Genomic DNA, 9,599 nt, shown 5'->3' with positions numbered 1-9,599 from the left:
GTGGTATTTGTCCAGTATGGTTAATTCAGAGCAGCGCCCCCTGGTGGATTAATTGACAAACGCTCATTCCAACACATTAAACGTCAGTAGCAGCACTTTGTTCCAGTCAGACTAATGACAACGACAATAAAGCACATTTACAAAAGGAACTAAGAACTGGAATGGGATTATTACGGACTAGTATTGGTACTCTGTATCTGTAAGTACTCAGATGGAAGTACTTGTACTAGTACTGGGTCTGTAGTACAGTGGTCTGGGTGCATCCCAATTCATAAACCTTCTATCAGTGAAAACAGACTAAATCTTTTCTTTGAAATCACAAAGTTTGAATTAAGGTTCTAATAGTTTTGGATTTTTCATTATAGTTTAGTTTTATCTAGTTTGGACTTTTTTTCTCTAATTCAGTTAGTTCTAATTCATTTTTAGAGAAGGTTTGATAGTTTTCATTTTCTTTTTTTCTCCTTTTATTTTCCTTTTTTTTTTCTTGGTCCAGGGTCAAGGTTCTAATAGTTTTGGATTTTTCATTGTAGTTTAGTATAATTTAGTTTTGACTTTTTTTTTCTCTAATTCAGTTCATTTTAATTCGTTTTTTGAGCAGGTTTGATAGTTATTAGTTTCCATTTTGTCTTTTGTTCATTTTTTTTTCTTTTCTCCTTTTTTTCCTTTTCTTCCCTTTTTTTCTCCTTTTTGTCCCCCCCCCCCCCCCCTTTTTTTTTTTTTTTTTCTTTTTTTCCCTCTAGGTCCAGACCAAGGTTCCAAAAGTTTTGGATTTTTCATTATAGTTTAGTTTTATTTAGTTTTGACTTTTTTTTTCTCTAATTCAGTTAGTTCTAATTAGTTTTTAGAGCAGGGTTGAGTTTTTATTAGTTTTCATTTTTTTCTTTTCTATTTTTTTTCCCCTTTTTTTTCTCTAATTCAGTTAATTTTAATTTGTTTTTAGAGCAGGTTTGATAGTTTTTATTAGTTTTAATTTTTTTCTAAACACTTAGTTTTAGTTTTGTCGTATTCAAATTAATCCCAGACAGGACTCTGCTGCTTTCTCCCAAATTTAGTCTCCATGTTTCCAGGTAGAGTGGGGACCAGAAGACGACTGGAAACCACAAGTGATGGACCGTCAAGTGTCGTATGGTGACAGCAGAGAAAATTGCTAGAGCGAAATAAATCGATTTCGTATCAATCCAACATTGACAAAGATGAAAATGAAAGGAATTTTATCCATAATTTTGTATCCATAATTTCTTTTGTAAACACACAATACAGTTTCAGTTAGTTATGTTTTTTCTTTTAATTATAGTTTTATTTATTTCAGTTAACGAAAATGTTTTTACAATTCTAGTTTTCATCATTTCGTTAGTTTTCGTTAACGATAATAACCTTGGTCTGAACTAAGATTTCTGTTTAAGGAGGCAAGTGATGAACAAATACAAGAACGAATAACTGAAGGCTGTAAAAACTAGACAGAAATAACACACATGCAGCAGTTTACAAAATAAAGCTTAGGTTATATTGAAACCCCACAGAAGCGTATTGCATTCACACAAAAATTGAATTTGACTCTGTTTTTCTGAATTGAGATAATTATCTTGTAATTACGAGAAAAAAAAGAGTTAAAAAAAAGTTTGGCTGTGTTTTTTCTGACTAAACGAGATCCCATTTTCTGAAAAAATTTAAATTCGGCTGTTTTTCTGAATAAATGAGATACTGTTTTCTCAAAAACCTTTAATTTGACTCTGTTTTTCAGAATTAACGAGATACTGTTTTCTGAAAAAAATTAAATTCGGCTCTGTTTTTCTGAATTACCGAGATACTGTTTTCTGAAAAAATTTAAATTCGACTTTTTCTGAATTAACGAGATACTGTTTTCTGAAAAATGTTAAATTTAGCTCTGTTTTTCTGAATTTCTGAATTAACGAGATACTGTTTTCTGAAAAAAATTCAATTCGACTTGGATTTTCTGAGTTAATGAAATAATTATCTCATAAAAACAGAGCCGAATTTTTATTTTTTCAGAAAACAGTATCTCGTTAATTCGGAAAAACAGAGCCAAATTAATTTTGTGTGAATGCAATACGCTTCCATAAAACACTCCAGAGTCTAAGAAATGGCAAACATTGAAAACATTAAAAATGTTAAATATTTTATAGACATATTTTTCTTTTTTGCATGACACCCCTTTTGACCTTGTCCTGAACTTACCGTCTTTCTTTCTTGAATAAATTCCATAATATAATGAAAGAATGAACTGGCTTTTATTTTGAAAATCCTCCATGTGCCAGACATGACTGTTCTATTACCGGGTTACTTTATTTTTAAGAATCACGGGTCCACAGTCGGTTGGTGGTTTTCACTTGTTTTTTATTGTAATATTCCATGGGAACAGGTTTACACCATTTTTCAAGAGAAGAAAAACGTTGACTGAATGGTACAATATGTATTTGAGCATGTGTAACTGCAGCAAAACCAACAGATGGATCCAAAAGAAAAGAAAAAGGGATGGGTTTGGGTTTGCGGGAACAAAAGATGGATGGAAAAATAAAAGATGAGTATTAAAAGTTGAAAACCTTTGTTATTCTACGACTGTATTCACATGTTAAAGGACAAATCCACCCAGTGAACACCAACACTGTCCAACATCTGTTTGAATTTGGGGGGGGGGGCATTTACAGAACTACACAGGAGGGTCAGATGGGGGCTGACCTTTGACCTCTGTCTGAAAGAGCCAAATGTTTGTTGTTTAATGTTTGTTTGATGTTTGTTTTTTATTGGGAATGCACAAAAATAATGTTCTGACATTGGATGATTCAGGGTTTGAACACTATGGATTCTTTTCACAAAAGAACACGAACTATGGGGCCATTATTGTAGCAATATTATTTGCAAATGCGTGTGGAGAGTTGAGTGTCCGTATTTCAATCTGTCTGTGTGCGGTCGGATTTGCAAATGTGTAAATGAATCTGTAAATGCGTGATGAGATTTGTGTGTCTGTACAACAATCTGCAAATGTGTAAAACAACGTGTGTGTGTGTAATCAGATTTGAAAAGTCAAAGTATTTTCACTACAAGACCCAGAAATACAGACAAATCATTGGTTACAAGTCAAGCAGCTTCTCGATTGGCTCTGTACACACGTGAATTTTGCTACACTTCTGCCGTGACAGATCCACAAATGCACAGCAGGATTTGTCTATAAAACCAGGGTTTGTGTGCCTGGGCTCAGGCTGCCCTGGGCTCAGGCTCACAGGCTCCCTCATTCCGGCTGCGTTCGGCTTTGCTCGTTCTTGTACCTGACGTGAGTTTACATGAGTTGTGCTTGCAAGGTTCACCAACTGCCACTAAAAATCGAAGAAGAAGAACAAGATTCACCTGGGCAAGGAAAGATGGCTGCAAACGACGAGACGGGTCAGACGTTTGGGGCTACGAATACCCATGGATTATTCGTAGCCCCAAACGTCTGCTCCGTCTCGTCGTTTGCAGCCATCTTTCCTTGCCCAGGTGAATCTTCTTCTTCGATTTTTAGTGGCAGTTAGTGAACCTTGCAAGCACAACTCACGTAAACTCACGTCAGGTACAAGAACGAGCAAAGCCGAACGCAGCCGGAATGAGGGAGCCTGTGAGCCTGAGCCCAGGGCAGCCTGAGCCCAGGCACACAAACCCTGGTTTTATAGACAAATCCTGCTGCGCATTTGTGGATCTGTCACGGCAGAAGTGTAGCAAAATTCACGTGTGTAAAGAGAGCCAATCAAGAAGCCGTTTGACTTGTAACCAATGATTTGTCTGTATTTCTGGGTCTTGTAGTGAAAATACTTTGACTTTTCAAATCTGATTACACACACACAAGTTGTTTTACACATTTGCAGACTGTTGTACAGACACACAAATCTCATCACGCATTTACAGATTCATTTACACATTTGCAAATCCGACTGCACACAGACAGATTGAAATACGGACAATCAACTCTCCACACGCATTTGCAAATAATATTGCTACAATAATGGCCCCATAACGAACATTTAAGCAGGATCTGAAACTGTAATGTCTGTAAAACATTATTTATTTATTTGTGGGGTTTTTTGTACTGGTAAAGCCACATGTTAAAACTTTATTTATCCAAATGCTGCACTGTAAGTTTCTCCAGGAAATCTTTTAAAAAAAGAAACAAAACAAAAAACTTCGCTTTAACAGTATCATGATATATCTAGGGGTGTAACGAAGTATCAGTTCTGCAGTATATCATGACACTTAATTTCACAATACTGTATGGACATTTTTAAGTTTTTATTCAAATGCAGATATTGTGGAGGTTCATTTTTGTTGGGTTTTTTGTTTCTATTTTCTTTATTATTGAACACTCTTTTATAAAATAATTTTAGTTCCTTTGTTGGGATTGAACTAAAATACTGTTCTGATGTTTGTTCTGAGCTAATAGAATATGAACATTTGAACAGGATCTTAATCTGTAATGTCTGGAAAACAGAATTTCAGTTTGAACACAGGAACACTTTGTGATATAACATTAGATCTTGTTGGGATCAAATAAAAATGTGTTAAGTATTTGTGCAGATTTCTGCTGGAATTCAATTCTTCAAGGAAATAATCATTTAAAAAAAAAGAAACAAACAAAAACATCGCCTTTTTAACAATAACGTGATATATCACAATATATCATATTGTGATCCTAGTATTGTGATTTGTATCGTATCACCAGATTCTTGCCAATACACAGCCCTCGTGAGGACAGTGTTGGACGGTCCTGGGTGGACTGGTCCTGGGTGGACTGGTCCAGGGTGGACTGGACTAGTCCTGGGTGGACCAGTCCAGGGTGGACTGGACTGGTCCTTTCATGGGTGTGAAGTGACTGAGTGATTTTACTGATCATCAGTGGAGGTGTGCGGGCTCCAGGAAGGGGGTGGGGCTAGGACTTGTCACTCTTCCTGCTCTGCGTCCTCTCTTCCTCTTCGTCGGAGGAGTCTCCTCCATAGGGCACCAGCCCTGACGTGTCCTCCTCCACCTTCCACTTCTTCTTTTCACATCCCCCCTCTAGAACGTCTGAAAAGACACAAGAACAATGGAGACGGACAGAGACGAGGTGGACAGCCCACCCAGACAAAGACACAAGAAGAGAGACGAGGTGGACGGACAAAAACACAAGACGAGACACAGTACAGGAGGACACCCATGGAAGAGCCCAATGTCAGTGGGGGTTTACAGTTGGGTGGATCCACAGCCCGGGGGGGACGGGGACAGGGGGTTGGGGCACATCCATACCAGGTGGGTCCAGGACACATGTGGAGAGACAGAACAAAAGAAAGACAAAAACATGTACAGGAGCAGGACGTTAGTGGGTTCATTTACTCTGAGGTTCTCACAGGTCTCCACTCGCCTCCCATTCTTCCGGGGGGGGGGGGGGGGGGTTTCCATGCAACAGACCAGTCCGTCTCAGGACCGCCTGGGTGGGGGTGTTCAGCCTCCAATACACAGGGGACAAAACATGCGGCCCAAAAGTGGCCCCAAAACCGGCCCACCAAGTGGTCCGATCCGGCCCGTGAAATGCAAAACGTACACTGAAGATCTGACCAATCAGGGGTGTCCGAATCCTTTGAGTTCGGGTTCCACTTCCAGACCAGTTCTATGTGGAGTGGATCAGAACCACTCCAATACTATCAGAATAAGCCAGAAATAATGACAACTACAAACTTCTGTCTCTGTTTTAGTGTAAAAAAAATATGTAAAATTAGCCTGTATGAAAATATTTACAAAGTGTCCTATCACAAAAAAGATGAATAACCTGAACAGTTATGAACAACAGGAAAAGTCTTTAATAGAAGTCAGTGTAACTGCACCAACATTCTGTCTGTGAATAAACCTATAACTAGGGATGTAATGATTACCGGTATAATGATAAACGGCAGTAAAATTGCAGACGGTTAGTATTACCATTTAAATTCTAATTATCATGATAACCGTGTTTGATTACCACACTTTTAGGGGAGAAAATGCCTATGTAAAGATCTGCTTTTATGTCAAATATTTGAGTATAGTTTTAATTTATTAGAATTTTAATTTTCTATACCTAATATTTGGAACCAATATTCACTTTTAAAGTCTTTGAAAAGGTTTGTTACGCATCTCTGTGTTATTTATGCAATAAATTATATACATTTTTCAAATTGTATTTTATATGTTTTGTGCTTTTTATCCTTTTGTGTTGATATAATAGGTTAGAGTGAAAAAATAATAGACAGATGATACAGATGAAGTTGTGCTGAAAAAACAGATCCCAAACATGGGTATAGTAAACATTTGTTTACATAGTATATTAAGGCAAAATCAAAAGCACTGAAAAACGGACAAAATAGACTCAGACCACTAAGCGTTAATATTTGAACGTTTCTGCAGCAGAAAGGAAGAACCTGAACTCAGATGAGTCTGGCACCTCTGATCTAATACAACACAGATGCATACCAAAGGGGGCGGCGACAGGTGCCACGGCAACGGACGCCACAGCTCCATCCTCTGGCTCGGAGCCTCTGGGCCGTTTACGTCCAATGGGGGGAGAAGATACACATGGTGGCGGTGGTGGTGGCATCAGAAACCTGAAGACACAAACAGTGGTAAGTGGACCACACCAACACCAATACTGACACCGACACCAACACCGACAACAGGCTCCAACAGCTGGACGTGCACATGTTTCCAGTCTGCCATGTGAGGGTTAAAGCAGCTGGAACAGAGTGAAGTAAATCTGTCTCATCAGATTTTGAATTTTAAAACCCTCTGAATTCTAGCATTGATTTTTTGTTTTTTTTGCACTGAAATTAAGTATCTGAATGTTTGCATCTGAGTTTATTGCATCTGAGGGTTTTTAATTCTAAATTTATGAACATAGTTTAATTCAGAGACAAACAATTCAGATACTTAATTTCAGTGCAAAAAAAAAAAAACAAAATCAGACACTTAATTTCAGTGCAAAAAATAATTCAGTGCTACAAATTCAATGTCTTTTATAATTCAAAATCTAATGACACAGATTTACTTCCATAGAAACCTGTACTCTGTGCACATCGACCACACTCAGTAAACACACCTAGAGTATTGATTTATTTAGACCCAAATCACAACTAAAGTTAGGTCAAGACTAGGGATGCACAATAACTATCTGCCCCATATTGAAAAACATAATGTGCGAGGGTTTTTCCCCACCCTTCCTCCACATCCCTCCCACGCCAGAACCGTGTCGGCGGTACCCAGGTGAGATACTTGCGGTCCTGCTCTGAAAAATCGATCTTATTCACTATTAATTGATTACGCAAAATTAAATTGAAATCGATCCAAGATGGATCAAATCGATTTTTTTACCCAGCCCTAATACTGACACTCCCATACCACTGTTAAATTCACTGTTAGGACGCAGAGTGAGAAAGAAACTGGGAGTGAACGAAGGGAGTAACAGTCACTTCACACTGGAAAACCTCAAGAAAGAAATACTTGAAAAGAGTCCAGTGTGTCATAGTTTAATAAACATGTACCAGTCCTATTTTTAAAAACATGTGTCAGTCCAAGTTTTATAAATATGTACTGGTCATTGAATCAGAAACAGTCCAGACAAACAGAAATGACCCTGAAACTGGGTCTTTGAACTGAGGAACCTAACTGGTCAGGAAACAGAACACCTGTACTTAATGGCACCACAAAGGTGGTTTGGAGCGCTGACCCTTTAAATGCACATGAGCCACTTCAGGCCCCGCCCCCTCCACATTGTCAGCTGTGCCACTTTGTCCGCTGTGCCACTTTGTCCTGTTCAACCCACAACTGAACATTTGAGGTAATGGGCTCCAAGTTTGGACATATTTTCAGCCTGGACTCCAACCGCTGATGACGACAAACAATTATGGAGAAATACTGGAGAAATGTTGGTCTGAAGTCTGGACCTGATATGAGCAAATGTGGAGACGGAACGAGTTAGAGATGCAACTAATGAAGAAGGAATTCTAACAGGTTGGAGAAATCCACTGGATTTAATCCACAAATGAATGTACAGATAGTTTTGCAGCAGCTGGAGGGTTCAAATTCAAACTGTCTGAACTATTAGGGTCCAAATACACAAAGAAATGAACCACAGACTGAGAACAGTGGGTTTAGACATATATGAGCCCTTTAACCAGGACTGATCACATGTCTGTCACAAACACACTCAGGTTCACCCAGCGTTTACTTTTACTTGTGTTATTCCTTGAATTCATTTTTTACCTCAAACCTCTGCACACAATGCCTCATAATGACAGTGAAAAAAAGTCAGTTTGAGACTTGCACATTTATTAAAAACAAAAATAGAACATGTACAAGTATTCACAGCACCCATCTGTCTGTCTGGACTTGGTTTATGCTCTGACATGCACCGTCAACTATCAGACCTTATATGTGGGGGTGGGGGGTCCTTTACAAATCATGTCCAATCCACTGAATTTCCCACAGGTTTGACTCCAATCAAGTGGAAACAGGATGAACCTGAGCTCCATCTGGAGTGTCATGTCATACCAAATACTGTGAATACTTAGTTACATGTTAAATTTTTGGTTTTTATTTTTGATAAATTTACAAAAGTTTGAGTAATTTTTGTAGAATTTTGAGGTAAAAAAAAAAAAACAAAAAAACAAACAACAACAAAAAAAAAAATCTATTTTGAACTAAAGCTGTAACAGCAGACTGTGAATAGTTTCTGGATGCGCTGTAGATCCATCAGCCATAACACTGTTTCCACTGACTGGGCTGGGGTAATCTGATTACTATAGGACCTGTCAATGATTGGATAGTGGCTGGAACTGAACTTCCTGGGAGTGAAAGCAATTAGTTGAGAGCAAGAAATAACTGAAATAAGACACAACTTGGATGTGAAACTAAATAAATCCCACATATTGTAGGAGATGGAACTTGTGTGAGCGGTCTCTGATTGGACCCAGCTGACCGTCCACAGCAGATGGAAGACGTCCACTGACCTTCCTATTGGTCTGTCCTCTGCACCGCTGGAGGCAGGACATGCAGACTGGTGCTGATCCGGAGCGTCTGGAGGACAGATGATCGACTTAACACAACAAACAAAAAACAGAAAAACACTCAGTGACATAAACACAACAAGGATCTACAGGAAAAATATGTCCTTTGTTCACATTTTCCTCTAAAATAAGATGCATTTTTAATAACAATAATAATAATAATTTTGATATCTACAGCACTTTTTAAGCCACCCAAAGTGCTTTATGTTACTGATTAGGGCTGTGTATCGGCAAGAATCTGGAGATATGATAGAAATCACAATACTAGGATCACGATACGATATATCACGATATATCATGATACTGTTTAAAAGGCAATTTTTGTTTGTTTCTTTTTTTTTTTAATGATTATTTCCTTGAAGAATTGAATTACATCAGAAATCTTCACAAATGCTAAACACATTTTTATTTGAGCCCAACAGGATGTAATGTTATATCACAAAATGTTCCTGTGTTCAAACTGAAATTCTGTTTTACAGACATTACAGTTTAAGATCCTGTTCAAATGTTCATATTCTATTAGTTCAGAACTAACATCAGAACATT

At 38.0% G+C, this 9,599-nt stretch overlaps 1 protein-coding gene across 1 annotated transcript in view; it reads right to left on the bottom strand.

The window, feature by feature from the left end:
- Positions 1 to 4,634: 4,634 nt before the first annotated feature.
- LOC115417000 (KH homology domain-containing protein 4-like) overlaps positions 4,635 to 9,599 on the bottom strand; it is a 29,332-nt gene continuing 24,367 nt past the window's right edge. Inside the window, exons 12-14 of the mRNA XM_030130911.1 lie at positions 8,997 to 9,082; positions 6,466 to 6,596; positions 4,635 to 5,049 (exon numbers count right to left, since the gene is read on the bottom strand). Coding sequence (XP_029986771.1) covers positions 4,916 to 5,049; positions 6,466 to 6,596; positions 8,997 to 9,082 — 351 coding nt within the window. The 3' untranslated portion in view covers positions 4,635 to 4,915. The remainder of the gene's footprint in view (positions 5,050 to 6,465; positions 6,597 to 8,996; positions 9,083 to 9,599) is intronic.

The sequence above is a fragment of the Sphaeramia orbicularis genome, chromosome 3 (genome assembly GCF_902148855.1).
Source record: "Sphaeramia orbicularis chromosome 3, fSphaOr1.1, whole genome shotgun sequence".
Lineage (NCBI taxonomy): Eukaryota > Metazoa > Chordata > Actinopteri > Kurtiformes > Apogonidae > Sphaeramia > Sphaeramia orbicularis.
The sequence above is the reverse complement of the archived record's forward strand: the minus strand, read 5'-3'. Positions and strand labels throughout refer to the sequence as shown.